The sequence below is a fragment of the Apostichopus japonicus genome, chromosome 15, assembly GCF_037975245.1.
Source record: "Apostichopus japonicus isolate 1M-3 chromosome 15, ASM3797524v1, whole genome shotgun sequence".
Classification (NCBI taxonomy): Eukaryota; Metazoa; Echinodermata; class Holothuroidea; order Aspidochirotida; family Stichopodidae; genus Apostichopus; species Apostichopus japonicus.
In genome coordinates, this window is record NC_092575.1 from 21679711 (window position 1) to 21695537 (window position 15827).

Consider the following 15827-nt stretch of genomic DNA (forward strand, 5'->3'; position numbering starts at 1 on the left):
AATGATACTTCCGCCCCCATATTTTTCACTGGGGTGGGTGGCTGGCGCCCCCAGCCCCCGGTTCCTACGCTCTTGAATTTTTGCAGTTTTGTGCCATACATGTACTCCAATGTTTTCTCACAAAAAAAGAGGTCCGACGTAAACCGCAAGACAATTCTGTTATTCACTGGGCGCCGCGGAAGAGATGCAATCGGCAGGCGGGGGGGGGGGGGGGAGGGGGACTCATTTAAATGCAATTTACTAACTCAATCAACAATAGGGCATGTTCTGATTACAGTTTGCTTAATTTCTCAACAAAATTGAACCTTCTCAACTAGCCAAGAGTCCACTTTGATTCAAGGGACTTTCATGAACACTTCGGCCCTCTTCAGGGCAAAATGCATATAGCCTATAGCGAACTAAAATGATTAATTTTGGCACATTTTACTTTTGTATTTGTCGTCAAACGGGAGATGTAAAACGTTAAAGACTCTGCTATCAGTCCACGACGTACTTCTATAAAACTTGTCATGTTTTTATAAATGACCATTTAAGCCACTGTGGTTCATCCATTGAAGTGGCTGCGGGACTACTCAGTTTAACACACAAAAAGTCTAGTAAGTTATTCAGATGCAACACAAAACACAATGTCATCGGTGTATCACCTACGTGATACAAAGGTCATAGCAAACATACACCATACAATCGGCAGGCGGCGAGGGGAGGCCTGGGGGGGGGTCATTTAAATGCAATTTACTAATTCAATCAACAATAGGGCCTTTTCTGATTAGTTTTCTTAGTTTCTCAACAAAATTGAACCAATAAGTGTACGCTATAGACTTTAATAGACCGCCATAGACCTGCAAACTATCCATAGAACCATCAGAGACCATATTACGTAACAACATCACAACCACCGGTAGCCTATATATGCCAGTCGGTGGAGGTATATTTGGTCTCCCATGCATGTCACTGTAATATATCTGGTACATATTATGTCCTAGTCTCCCTAGAACAGTTTATCCAGGATTTTCAGTACATTTGGTCTCCCCGGACATCTAAAAGTAACACTGCTGGTATGTATAGTGCATCCCCGCACAATATTTCCTAAGCTTAAACCAGGGAGTTGTTATGGAAACAAAGAGGGACAAAACTCGACAGTGTCATATCCTGAGACAAACTTAGCAGTGACGTCACGATACGTTAATTCCTCTTTTGTCGAATGGAACACAATAAGAAGCGATGAATCGATCCACTATTTATCTAAGTGTGCTGGTACGGTACCACTAGGCTGGTATCTATATAGGCATTAATGCATCATTGCATCTATGTCGTCCTGCATGTTACTATGCTACAGTAACTGCGTGTTTCATTTCATTTCACTATATATTTGATCCAATCACAAGAACAGTATACAACAACAACAAAGTATGAAAACACAAAGCGGATCAGGATGTATAAAAAAGGAAACCAAATTCCTGTAGCCCGGAGGCCTGTATATCCTTACAATAATATCCTTACAATAAAAGACTTGGAACTATAATAAATATATAATTTTTGACTAGGATTGACTATGATTGAATGAAATGAAATCAATAAAGAAAGAAGAGCATCTAATTAGCTTCTATTTGAGAAATTGGTTTTGATGTGAAAATGTATTGAAATGTAATGCTTAGCTTTTATAGAAACTGAGTTCATTTGATATGTTTTAACAATGATAAGTTATTTTTCGAGAACAACTTCGAACGATTGTTAGCCCTAATTACTGTAGGGTTTATACGAACCGCCCCCTCCCCCTTCCCCAGTCACCGAAAACTTTCCCGATATTGTCGTGTTCCGCGGGAAATTTCCTTCCAAGTAGAAACAGAAAAGAACTTATTTTGTGTAAAAGTAAGTGGGGCCTAACGTTCGATTCAGCGTCTGAAGAAGATCCTGCTAGGATCGAAACGTCAGGCCCACTTACTTTTACACATTCTCTTACACATGTTTTTTAGTGGATAATCAGTTTGCTAACAGTTTTTGTTTTATTTTGATTAAGAACTTATTTTATGCGATAGATCGTTGTAATTATTATAGGGATAAACAATGCCCCATTACGAAAACAAAGTACAATTAACAGTATATATGCACTTCGTAGGTTTCATTCATGCAATAATAGAACGAAACGTACCAAATTATCCCTCGGCTAAATCTGCTAAGATGTAGTGTATATCACATTTGGATTGTGCAGACCCCAAATTGCTTATACGAAAGTTTCACCCATACAATAATAGAACCTGCAACATTGTTAAAAATAGAAATCGGAATCGGCTCCAAATATGTAAGTCATTCTCACATGTCGTATTACACACACACAAACTGTTGAAAAGCTCATATTGCAAATCTGCCAAGTATAGTCCTTTTTACAGAGAATGACATCGAACTAGATAGGAAGCCTGAATAACGAATAAAAATTTGACTTTGATCAAGTCTCCCACGGGTGGAAATATTTCCCACAATGGATGACATTTTGCTACTTGCACTAAAACGCATACCGTGGTCATGAATACTAAAAAGTTGGAGAACAAATTTCATGATTATTGCATATGATCTGTGACCTACATTTCATCGTAACTGTAAACTGTACAGAAGGCCCTGGGTGGTGACAAAAATTTTCCTGGACAAGTTTGGTTCACTGTATACCATTCAAACGTTATAACCACAACAATTCAGAAAATTTGAACGAACGCTCTAGGAAGAGCAGCATTGTTTACGTTTTCAGAAATTGACCTCTCGTGACCTCAAATGACCTAAAGTTGATAAAATAGTCAAGAAATTTCAGCCAAATCGAATGAATAATGACGAAATGGCAGTCAAACAAAGATGGTGGCAAATAAGTGACTGAATTTCGGCAGAATCGCACAATCTGAAAGCTTATTAGCTGAGCTAAAAACAAAGCAGGGCGAAAAGAGAATGTGGCTGACTGTCTCCTACGGTGTCGGGCCTGGTTGGGGGGGGGGCACCTGACTGTCTATGCTTGTGCCTCGGAAGAATCCAACCCTAACCTTCCCACGGTCCGGGGTGGAGACTTGATGGCTCACGGGTTATCTTCAAGTTCGGCCAACAGGACTCCGGTATTTAGTATTTCGATTGCGGTTCAAAAGAGTAAGTTTACAATTATGACCTGAATGACCATTTTCGGTTACACAAGTTGAATCGATGCCATACTTGGTCGATAGATGCACTATGATGAGTAGATGTGCCCTAAAGTTTTTGGTTCTCATCACATAAATATTCATGTATGGGCGGGGCTTAATGTAAAATTTCGCTCATACTGGTATGGTAATGTTCGTTCATAATAAGCACATTTTCAACACATTTCCAACTTTATGTCATTAAAGTAATCATCAAATAGCAAGAATTTGCTTTTAAACACAGTCAAGAACCAAATGTCCCATGGTTATCATACTCGCAATATTAGGTTCGTCACACTACATTAATATAACCAACCGTGTAATTTTTTTGTGTGAATATCATGAATATTAATCAGTGAACATGAAATTCTTATATGTTGACATATATTCGGATACGTCGATGAATATTTGTGTCGGAAGTGGTTGTTTTGTGTCGGAAGTGAATTAATAAACCTCTACAGTGATTTGTTGATTGGATATCCACATATACGATTTAATGTCTGCATGTATTCGATTTAATGATATACAAAGAATAACACATCAAGAATGACACTCAAAGTAATATACCAATTCACTTCCTCCAGACTCCCTTACCCAGTTTCCACCTCCGCAGGTAATTACCATTGCGGTAAACCTCGATGCCAAATATGCCCCCATATTTCCCCGGGCACCGTGGTCAAAATTCCCAATGTTAACTATATGGTCTAAGACCTCCTCCCTCTCTTGTGATTCTAACAATGTCATTTACACATTCTACTGCTTACTTTGCAAAGAATGCAATTATGTAGGTGAAACAGGTTCTCGGTTCCACTTTACGTTTTAATAATCACAACAACAAAAATCTATTCGTGGTCATTTTGCAGGATTCCCCCGTTTCCGAATATTTCAATCTTCATACTCATTCTCTCAAAAACCTTAAATGTATTTTAAATTGTCTCGAACCTCATATTCGTAACTGAACGTAAAGGTAAAGAAATCTATTGGATCTTTCGTATTAAATGTATGCTGTATGGGCCCCAAATAAATATGGTCAAAATATAGTCATGGTTTATTTGGATCTTATTCAATAAATGCCACTTACACTTATCTAGCGTCATACTTTCCTGAAGGAGCTCTTAATAGAGATCGAACAGGATTCAACTGCATGGCTAACACTTTGTACTTTTCACTCGACTGCCAAGTATTGCTGACGAAGGTCCCAGGGGGACCGAATATTCCAATATATTTTCTAAAACAATGCGCCTTTTTTGTCAATAAGTCATATCTTATTTCTCTGCTTTTCTCTAATGAAAATATATATATATTTTTTTGTATACGTGGATATAATGTATATATAAATATATAATTGAAATTGTAATGAACAGTGAACAAACTTCCAGCCTCTGACGGGATTCGAACCCGGCCTCCCGCTTTATATGCGGACACCCTAACCACTTGGCTATGGACGCTGATTGTATGTCTAGAGGTTCGAAACCGGTAAGGAAGGTCGTAATTCCACTGTAGGCGTTTGTCACCTGTATCGAACACTACTAGTTCTGTTTTTGGTGACATATTTTGCCTTACTCTATATAGAGATCAAACATGATGCTAACCAACTCGAAATCATTTGTGATTCCTAAAGCCGGATCTCGAAAGAGATACTTTGAACAGACTTTTGTTAAATGAAATGGAGGTAAACGACAAAGGCAAATGAATATATATAATTGAAATATATATATATATCGGGTTCGAATCTCGGTAGAGGATGGAAGTTTTTTCACTGTTCTGGATTTTCCAACTCACTATACGATTTCAATTATTGATTGAGATCAAGTTGGATCGAATTGAATCTGGTTTTAACCGCTCTATTAGGTAACTATGGTTACCTGCATTTGCTTGTTTCTCGGATCTGTCATTTGAAGTAAGATGTAGTAACTAGTATATCACTAGACTGTAATCAATTCAGCAAACCAAAAATATGAAAACAAAACAACAAAACCTACGGTTTTAAAAATGTTCACGCGATATATTCTTTCTACTAAAGGTAACATATGAGCCTATATATCTACGTCTATATACGTATTACCATATTTTGGTCAAACCACGTAATTGAAAATGATATGCAAAACTATGTATTCTAATACATGGAATGCAATAAATAAAAACAGAAACACGTCAAAAAGATAGTACTTGAATCCAGACATATTCTGTCCCTTGGCTCGCGTTAATTCGCTGTCATGTTTAATAACATTTTCTAACCAATAGGCACCGTAGTCCATTCCCCCTTGTGGAAAGTCTTTCATGATACCAGACCAGTGGGTGGCAGACGTCTTAAAACTGGAAAGTAAGAAACAAAACAACATGGTTAATAGACTTGTATCCACGGAGTTGCATATCTCATCGCCAGCAAAACACTAATTACAAACACTGCAAATTAATGATTAGCTACGCAGTCTGGCAATCGGAGGTACTACTTGACATTTCCATTACACCTATGAAGTTTCTATGTCAATTCAATGTATCAACAAACATGATTGACCTTTGACCTCTGACCATTACCTTTCGTTCCGGGTGTTTGCGAGGACGCAAGGGTTCTCCCTGGGGTACCATCCCAACAAGTTTGAAGAAAATCGTCCCAGTCGTTTAGGAGTTTTTGACCGAACACAGACACAACACGTGTGACACTTCCCTCAGTCATGGACTTCCGGTCACCATGGGGTACCCCACAATGGGAAACCCCCCGAGAGGAGTTACTCTTGAAATTAACCATTACCATGGCAACTGTTGCTATGGCAACTGACATTACTGTATATGGCCCAACTGGCAAAGGAACTACAATTTCTCATCCTCCCTATGGGAGCGATGATGACGACGACGATGATGATGATGATGATGAAGAAAATGACGATGATGAAGAAAATGACGACGACGTTGACAATTACGATGAGGATGACGATAATGATGATGACGACGATGATGACGACGATAATGATGACGACGATGACGATGGCGATGACGACGATGATGATGATGATGAGGATGGCGATGACAATGACAATGCCGACGACGATGACGATGCTACATAATAAAAACCATTCAAATGATTCAGTCTATTTACCTCGGTTCTGTGACCACTCTGTTTATAGCGTTAAATAGGACATCTGAAGTCATTGTTTGCAAATTCATTACCACGCCCAGTCCTCTTGTAGCAAGACGGTTTGCGATATCGGGATGATCGGTGAAGAACGGAATGCATACGCTAGGGACAGCGTGGAAGGTTGAAAAACACTAATTACAAACACTGCAAATTAATGATTAGCTACGCAGTCTGGCAATCGGAGGTACTACTTGACATTTCCATTACACCTATGAAGTTTCTATGTCAATTCAATGTATCAACAAACATGATTGACCTTTGACCTCTGACAATTAACCATTCGTTTTGGGGTTTTGCTAGGACGCAAGGGTTTTCCCTGGGGTACCATCCCAACAAGTTTGAAGAAAATCGTCCCAGTCGTTTAGGAGTTTTTGACCGAACACAGACACAACACGTGTGACACTTCCCTCAGTCATGGACTTCCGGTCACCATGGGGTACCCCACAATGGGAAACCCCCCGAGAGGAGTTACTCTTGAAATTAACCATTACCATGGCAACTGTTGCTATGGCAACTGACATTACTGTATATGGCCCAACTGGCAAAGGAACTACAATTTCTCATCCTCCCTATGGGAGCGATGATGACGACGACGATGATGATGATGATGATGATGATGAAGAAAATGACGATGATGAAGAAAATGACGACGACGTTGACAATTACGATGAGGATGACGATAATGATGATGACGACGATGATGACGACGATAATGATGACGACGATGACGATGGCGATGACGACGATGATGATGATGATGAGGATGGCGATGACAATGACAATGCCGACGACGATGACGATGCTACATAATAAAAACCATTCAAATGATTCAGTCTATTTACCTCGGTTCTGTGACCACTCTGTTTATAGCGTTAAATAGGACATCTGAAGTCATTGTTTGCAAATTCATTACCACGCCCAGTCCTCTTGTAGCAAGACGGTTTGCGATATCGGGATGATCGGTGAAGAACGGAATGCATACGCTAGGGACAGCGTGGAAGGTTGATTCATATGCACCGTGACCTCCCCCGTTGGAAACAAATGCAACGACGTTAGGATGAGCTGTTATTAAAATCAAGGAAGAAAGAAAGTTGCAACAGCAGATACAATCATTACAATAGGGGTAGATTTACCCATTAACCCATTGACGCCATCACCCGTGATCAAATAATCAATATCTATACCGTCACTGTGCAAACGGTGATAACAGCATGACATGATTTAATGTGTTGATATGAGAGTCACGACGTCATTAATCTGATGTCATGTGATAACGACAACGCTAATGATCACCCATACAATGTCATCATAATACAAACTGTGTATATTAATGGTCATAGGGCTATGAGGGCGTCATTAATCTGATGTCATGTGATAACGACAACGCTACTACCGAAAACATAACCTGTGTCCAAATGAAACCCATACAATATCATCATTATACAAACTGTGTATGTGAATGGTCATAGGGCTATGAGGGCGTCATTAATCTGCAGTCATGTAATTAAGACGACGACATTAACTCGTCATACATAACTATTAGGTGCGACGGGTCTAAACATCACGATGACATCATTATTAAGGCATACTAACTGTGGTCATAGGATGCCACCATTAACTGTCTTTATGATTGGACCATGCAGTCATGTGATTATGACAAAAACTGATCTTTCTCCAAAAATTCGTTACAAAGGGTTACATTTTGTTATTAATATTGAAACACAAATTTAATTACCAAGAACATCATTTTGTGGGATCCAAGACATGATTAACGTATTGTTCGCTACTGTGGGTGGCTCTAGTTGAGGTAGTGTGCGCCAAATAACTTTGTACGGTAGCCTAGAAATTGCATCAGCCAAAACGTCGATTTTATCTTGATCCATTGACGTCATAAACGATCCGAGAGAAACCAAGACTACTCCAGTGTCGCCTGCGCTGTTCAAAAAGTCCAGTAGTTTCTATAAATACATTAGAAGAAGGAAAAAATCACTTACAGACGAGATATTCATGTAACTTGTTCTGTCATGGCGGTGGTGGGGGGGGGCGTTGATGGTTCGGTCGAACCTCCATTATGAGAATAAATTAAAACAAAGAACACAAAACCAACTGCGATAACATTTCAACGATGAAAATCAATACACGGAAGATGTTTATTAACTGCTCCTGAAATTACTCTACCTCTTATCGTTATGTCTATTAAATGCATCATTGTTTTTGTCGGTAAAACGAACCTCCCCTTCACCCTCTCCGTTCCCATCCACCTAAGTGATCCAACTAATAGGCCTTTCTCCTAAAGTTATGTAATATATAAGTCCACGTGGTCATTAGTTATTCAAATTTTTTCACCGGTTAAATTTGAAAAGAGGAAAGTTGCAAATTTCAGTCAAGTTTGTTCTGCCTATAAGTTTGAATCGGAAAGGGTGTCCTTAATTTATATTGCTACCACCACGCCCCACCCCACCCTGGTATAAGCTCCCTGCGTGGATACGGTTGTGAGTTAACTTATTGTAAACTGTCTCGAATTTGTGGGTAAAAAAAAAAAAATTTGTTGATGATTAATAATATTTTTGTAAAAACTTTCCCAACAGATGTTTGGGACCAAAAAGATGCGTTGTGAGCAAAGCGCAAAATAACACACATATGCATCCTCCCATTCGACTTTACCTTTCTCACTCCCCCCCCCCCCCCCCCCCCTTCAATAGTTTCTTTGTGATATAAGGGTTGTTTTCGTAATGCGAAGATAGCTAAAATATTTTCATTTTGTCCCCGCGTCTTTTAACGACTGCAGGAATTTGGCAGGAAACATTTTTTAATTCGCTCCAATTAAATTTCATTCCTGGTTAGGTTCGTTGCTGAGTGAGAACGTTTATACGAATACGAAACGCTTCAATGTCAGCCGATTATTGCAAATCATATTTATATGCAAATTATATGCAAATCAGTTGGCAAGTCCCATGTGCAAATTTGTTGCGTATATGTAGGCCCTATACAACCATGTGCATAAGCACATTTTGTGACACTATTTTATTCGTGTTGTTACAGTATGTCGGAAAAGAGGAACATTCATTTGCATTCGCACTACAAAATAAACTTTAATGTAAAGATATCACCGTACTTAATTTATATTTAAGAATATAACGATGACGATGCACAACCATGATGGCAATTTGACACACACAAAAAAACCTTTCTATATTAGAATGACCCAAAAAAGTTGCGAAATGCAATAAAAAAATTCAAACAATTCATGCGAGATTACACTGATGATACTACTGTTTTTTAAATGTTTAAAGGGATTTTAATTTTCCCCTATACTATTTTCTTACAAATCTACAAAAATCACTTTAAAATGGAATGGAAGACACCAAGGTAATATTTCAAGGCATAGGAAATTAAGGGTCCATCATTGGGTCCATGATTTCTCGGTAGATGGGGCCGGGAGAAAAAGTATATTGGTGGAAACTGAAAGTTCTATATACCGAAATACCGCAGTGCATGAGAAAGCACCAACAACTGTAAAGGAAACGTGCCGCGCCACGGGAGCGTGCTAAATTGTTCCACTAATTACGTTGGACCGAATAAAATGAAGTTTTTGCTAATTTCTGGCGCCAAAAATTGTCAAAACGAAAGGCACAGTTTTCACCCGCAATAACGCCACGGCGGATTCCCTTGGATGCGCGCCTGCAATCTTGCCTTATATTTCATTCGCAGGTTATTTATTTAAAAAAAAAATACTTTGCACATGACATGCAATTGCACGCCGCGTGTTTATACTTACCCCCGAGGATAGTTGTGAGGGGGGCTTGGCTAACGAACTCCCTAACATGACAGTGTGTGGTAAGAATGGTCGAGGATAGTCCAAAACGAAATCGCTATTAGTGAGGAATATCTTTGCCTTCGTCATCAATGTGTTGGCGGTGGACGACTCCGTGTTGATATTCCATAATTCTCTCTTCTCGTCGAACCCGTTTACAAACAGTTCCTTATACAAGACAAAGCTGGCAGCGGCCAGTGAGTTCTGTACACGTTCTGTGAACGACATACGGTCTGAAAGCGCGGTCAACCCTTCAGGTACGTAACTCGGGTTGCTAGGTAACCCAAGCAATCTTGCGAGGGAAGGGGGCATGAAACCAGCATTTAGTGGAACGAAGGGTATCCCTAATCGTTCCAATACCATTAAAGGAAATAATGCAAACGGATCGAAAAGTGCCAAATCGAAACTCTTTTCGGTTAGTTCTTTCATAACTTCGTAATTTCCCAAAACGGATTCCATTTCCGACGAGAAAAATTCTACGGATCGATTTAGCTGAGTGAAATAAACGTCTGCTGACATCTCCCCTCTCACTGATTTCGTGATAAATTCTTCCATACTTCCTAGAATAAATTCGCGATCATATTTTGAATTATAACTAATGAACGGTATCCGATCTGAAGGAGATGCATGCCAAGAGGAATTCAAAAAGATAGAACTTGTAACCATGGTTACACTGTGCCCCCTGTCGACAAGTTTTTCTCCCATCATCCGAGGAGCAAGGGAATGCGTGGCTTCCCCTAGTCCAGGAAAGATCAGAATTTTGGCGCATTCTGAGGAGGAAGAAAATGATAATAAAACCAACACAACTAACGCTAATTCATATCTCCAGACAGCCATGCTTGCAAACACTTTCACCGCTCAATGATTGTGAGTCGTATATAGCACTGGTATGCGAATATATAGGATTGCGAGGTAGCCTATGTCTGTAGATATAAAGACATTCAATCAGTGAAGATTTCCAAAGCCTTCTTGTTGAACAATACGAAATCTCTTGACAATCTGAAGATCCTGCAACATAGTGTTGTATTTGTATTGTTAAGATATAAGAGATATCCGCCCGCATAATATGCGGTCCACGTCGATGATCCTTAAGGGGGGGGGGGGGGGATTACCATGGTGGTATCTAACACTCTGACCGGCTGTAAAATTGTATCATATGCGGGTATACGTTTTTTGTGTTTATTCGCTAATATTTCGAAGTAAAAGTCAGTGTTACTCGAAAAAAGATCAGCCGTTTGTTAAACACAATTGTCTAAATTGGTTTACCTTAAAAGCAAGTTGACAATGGTGTAGGGGAAATGAACTGGATTAATAAGGGATCTATGTGTTGAATCGTTTCGAAAAAAAATACATAATTGGGTTTCACTTCGTTGAGTAGGCCTAGGCTAATTACTGCTCCCATACTCAGCATTTTTTTCTCGGTATCGTGTGCATGCCGTTGTCATTTCAGACTTGGGCAATATATGGGATTTCAAAACTAAATAACGCCCTTGTTTTGTTATTATTCCTTTGCCCCATTTTTGTTATGTTGGGGGAGGTGGAAGGATGAGGGGAAAGGGGGTTTATTAGTTTTATGGTGTGCTAATATAAAGCATTATCATTGGGTTTCAGGGGTCATTTTCTTAAACCAACATGAAACACAAAAGTGAGTCTGTAATTGATCAGAATACATTTCCAACATTTTCAATCTCACAAAAAAAGATGATAAGATTAAAAGAAAGTATAGTTCAAAGTTGCTCGAGGAACTAATTATACAAGACTTAACTTTTTAATTTTGGCTGGGGAGGACCAATGCACCCTACATGGACAGGTGCAGGGACCAGCTTCGACGACCTCTCCCCCCCCCCATCCAACCGCCACCACTAGTCCTTTATGAACTTTTCTGGATCCGAACCTGATCCTCAATATATTGTCGGCTTGGTTTGCAAATGTTCGAATCCTTTGTGCCGAACTGAGATATCAAAAAGTACAAATGTTCAAGGAACTCAGTAGATTTAGATCCGAAAGTATTCATTGGTTGGTATGTTTCGTCTAAATAGTTGAAGCCAACATTAGGTCATGAAAAACAACAACAGCAGCAACAAGAACAGAATTCCACCAAGATACCACCGTACCAAACGGCACCTGAAACTACTTTTTTTTTTGGTGATATCATTTTGAATGTTCCAAATTCAGGAATCTACTGGCACGAAGTCGTTGGATATTCACAGGTATCAAGCCATACATGCATACAGGTAATAATGATATATTGATCGATTATAGGAGGCATGTAAAAGGAAGAGAAATAAGTGACGTAGCCAAGGGACCACAGGGACATACCTCTCCGGTCCGAGAGTAATTTCAAAAAGGAATTCCTCCCCTCATTTATATCAGGATGGATGAATGCCTTCCCCCGACACGGCCCCAACCCCCACCACACCACCCCCCGTAAAGAAAAAACGAGAAGCAAAAGAATAACAAAAATAAAGAATTGGTGAATTGGTGGAGGTACTGACAATTATCACTAACTCATGATTACGAAAATGACGTTTGACCTGTTAACCTACTTAGTACTATTTTTGCAAAATCAAAAAAACATCAGCATTTTGCATAAAGCGTGAAAACGGTCGTTTAACGGATTTATATCCTTTGATCAAAATTGTAAATAGTGATTTTTTATGAGCAAAAGGAAAGGGTGGGAGGGGTATGAGGTGAAGGAAGGGGGACAGGATGAGGAAGCAGGGCCTGCTGGCACCTGTGTCGTCAGTTTGAGGGGGGGGGGATCATTTTAACGGTCAGTTGGGGAAAGTGAGACCACTCCTCAGTGTGTACAACCATCTTTCCTCACAAGAAAATTGAAGAGTATTCCTTTGGCACAACCTATCGTTTAGACCTAAGTATTAGCCTAATTTATAAATACCTCGGTAGAATGCGCCATTTGAAGATAAACTTGATATTTTTCTGTTTAAGGACGCACCAGTCACCCCTCCCCCTACATGGTTGTCGAATCAACGACCCCAGGTCCACGCTCGTTCCACTTCATAAATCATTTATGTGCTTCTGGGCATTGCCTGAAGGTAATTATTCCATATCTAAATCAGTCAGGGGCGGGGGGGGGCGGGGGATTTAGAATTTGCCTACTCCCTCTCACACACATTTGAAATCCTGTATACGGCACTGAAGCAGTGTGAAAATCTGTTAAATGCAGATTTTTACCTTTAACACGGTTATAGTGCTACCTTGATAATTTGGTACTTTCAAGATATGTAAGGTGGAACGTATACATTTTCAGAACTGCATGGACGGCAGCAGGACTGTATGCAACTGAAATACTAGACTGTTGAGTCTGTTATGTAAATTCCGATATCTTAGCTACAACCTTCTTACACTGAGAACTTGCCTCTACCCCCCCCCCCCCCCCCACCCGTCTATACATAACACTCCGCGAGTGGGAACACTTGTGAGGAGATATACTCATATTTCTGAAAGTTCGGGGTAGGGCTTTTTAGGGACAGATAGAATTCGCCAACAAAGGCTTCTCCAATTTTTGTTGGATATATGTTACAGCGGTCTCCCGGCGAAATTATGTTACCTCTTTTTTGTGATAGCGCCATCTTTTATCCGCAGATTTGCCCTCTATTCCACAGTACAAATGCTGAGATTCATCACCAAGACCAAAATGGGGAAGTGGGGGTTGGGGCAGGGAGAGGGAGGGAAGGATACATTTTTTTATTATTATATAAATCCGTTATATTCACAACGTACTCTTCCCTTTCCTTTGAGCCACTGAAAAAAACTTGTGTTTTTGTTTTAAATCAGTGAAGGATATTGTTTATGATACTTTAAGTACATTATGATGAGATTCCCACCTTTGCTCTTATATTTTGACTCGCTTAGCTGACCAACTTTTTCAGTGCAACTCAATTCGCGTTAGAGAACATAATGTAGATATGTGTGGACTGCACTGCTGTACAGCCTAGCCTAATAATAATAATATCGCTCAGTGTGTGTTGGAAATAATACCACAGAAACATGGCTAACACACCAGGTAAAGGATTTTATCTATCTAAATAAAATGTTGTCATTTTCAAACAGAATGAATTGTAATTTGTCAAATTATCGCAAATGACGACTGCTTTCTTTTCATTCTTTTTCAGATGAGGAAACAAAGGACAGGCTCCTTCGAGGAGTCAAGAAAGAGGTAAGATGCCCGTCGAGTTCATTATTGGGACTATGAATTATCATGTTCTTGATGTGTAAAAGTGATACAGTGATAAGTGATAGGCTTATTCCGTGAAATGATAGATCCCTTGCTATGGATTTGACCGAAGAGCATTAACAACGGTAGCCTAGGCCTAGCAAAGGTGTCAAAACGGAACCCCTCCCCAAAGAAATCAGGTTATAATCCGCAAATCATCGGACTACATACGCTGTACAGTAGGCCTAGAGAGTGCACAATGGACCTTCCGGTTATAGGCTTAGGGCCTAGGCTAACGTCAGTAAAACTCGCATAGCATATTAACTGTATTTGCCAACAGTTCGATTATTTTACCATTCATGAAGGCTGAAGTTGGATCGAACCACGACCCCACATGTTGTGGACCAATTTAGTCCAATTCCTGTAATGCAGACATACATTCTGAATACACGACTCACAAGAACAACATTACTTTCAAATAGGCCTACCTACCTACCATCAAAAAACAAAAACAAAAACAACAAGAAATAAATAAGCAAAAAAAGGAAGAAGAAGAAATAAAAAGCATGGGCATTAACCAAACATATCCCATACCGTAGATCGCTGGGAAGATATATATGCCAGCAGCTGTTTTTGTTAATGCTTAACATTTTTTTGTGTCCAGCCAACCAACCACTGGTCTCAATATGGGCAACTGTGCATGATCTATAGTTCTGTAAATTAACATGATTAAAGATGACAGTACGTAGAATCCCCCTTCAGAAGGTAATTCTAAAGTGACTGCAAGTTTCACCCAAGACCCTGTGAACTCCAAGCGCCTCTTTCCACCAAAAGTGGTCCATGGTCCTGGAAACTTGCATTTCACCCCTGGAACCATAATATACAGTGTGTAGTCCTTCTGTATATATCAGTTGAACATACCATGCATACATAATTCTAATCCACTTGGGTATTTACAGTACCTTCAATTTCTAATCAAGAAATGCAACACTTCAGGTCCGTCCTCTTTGAATTGTCAGGGTAGAGGCCTAGGGTACAGACTGCTCAATCAGCATATATTCTACCCAGGTGTGTTCTCATCTGTAGTGGTTCAAGTGGTGAGAGTGAATATTTCTACAGGATCAAACTACTGTACATACACACTGTTGTTTACATGTTACATGTTAAGTTCTCGAACCGTATAGAGCAATTGAAATTTGAAAACAAATGTAATCATTTGTTGGTAAAATTAGACACAACAGCATAATTTTACAGGGAGATAAATGAAATTGATTTTATTTATTTCAGTTTGTATCAACTGCACTTTGACCGTGTGCACCCAAAAATGTTAACAGTACTTTTCAATGTACAGTAGTGTCAGTAAGTACTTTTCAGTACATGTATAAGTTTGTTTCTGTGCTGTATACTTATTTAGGTCATCAGTCATGACCCCAAATAAGCTAAAAGGTCAAATCATGGTCACCCATGCTCACATTTCAACCAGTACTGTTTATGTCACTCTTAAAGTAGTTACACACCCGTAAATATTTACTCCAGAGTACTTTAATT

General features: G+C 39.5%; 2 protein-coding genes across 4 annotated transcripts in view; one reads left to right on the plus strand and one right to left on the minus strand.

The window, feature by feature from the left end:
* Positions 1–7111: 7111 nt before the first annotated feature.
* LOC139980690 (UDP-glucuronosyltransferase 2A3-like) lies at positions 7112–11122 on the minus strand. Its single transcript, XM_071992522.1, has 3 exons — positions 10067–11122; positions 8024–8246; positions 7112–7350 (listed from the first exon to the last, which is right to left on the minus strand). Exons 1-3 carry the CDS (start codon positions 10937–10939, stop codon positions 7127–7129), a joined length of 1320 nt encoding a protein of 439 aa, XP_071848623.1. The 5' UTR covers positions 10940–11122; the 3' UTR covers positions 7112–7126.
* A 2716-nt stretch (positions 11123–13838) lies between these two features.
* Positions 13839–15827, plus strand: part of LOC139980683 (small G protein signaling modulator 1-like) — a 53776-nt gene continuing 51787 nt past the window's right edge. The window contains exons 1-2 of one of the 3 annotated variants that reach the window (XM_071992512.1): positions 13839–14129; positions 14239–14282. In XM_071992512.1, the coding sequence (XP_071848613.1) occupies positions 14114–14129; positions 14239–14282 (60 nt within the window). In that variant the 5' untranslated portion in view covers positions 13839–14113. The remainder of the gene's footprint in view (positions 14130–14238; positions 14283–15827) is intronic. The other 2 variants (XM_071992510.1, XM_071992511.1) reach the window with 2 other exon arrangements.

What these genes read in the sequence shown, in the direction of transcription:
- LOC139980690 (XM_071992522.1), bottom strand. Translation starts at nt 10,939, where the DNA reads ATGGCTGTCTGGAGATATGAATTAGCGTTAGTTGTGTTGGTTTTATTA. An exon ending in CCTCACAACTATCCTCGGGG is followed by an intron (nt 8,247 to 10,066) that starts GTAAGTATAAAC and finishes ATGTATTTATAG; the next exon opens with AAACTACTGGACTTTTTGAA. An exon ending in CCCACAAAATGATGTTCTTG is followed by an intron (nt 7,351 to 8,023) that starts GTAATTAAATTT and finishes TTTTAATAACAG; the next exon opens with CTCATCCTAACGTCGTTGCA.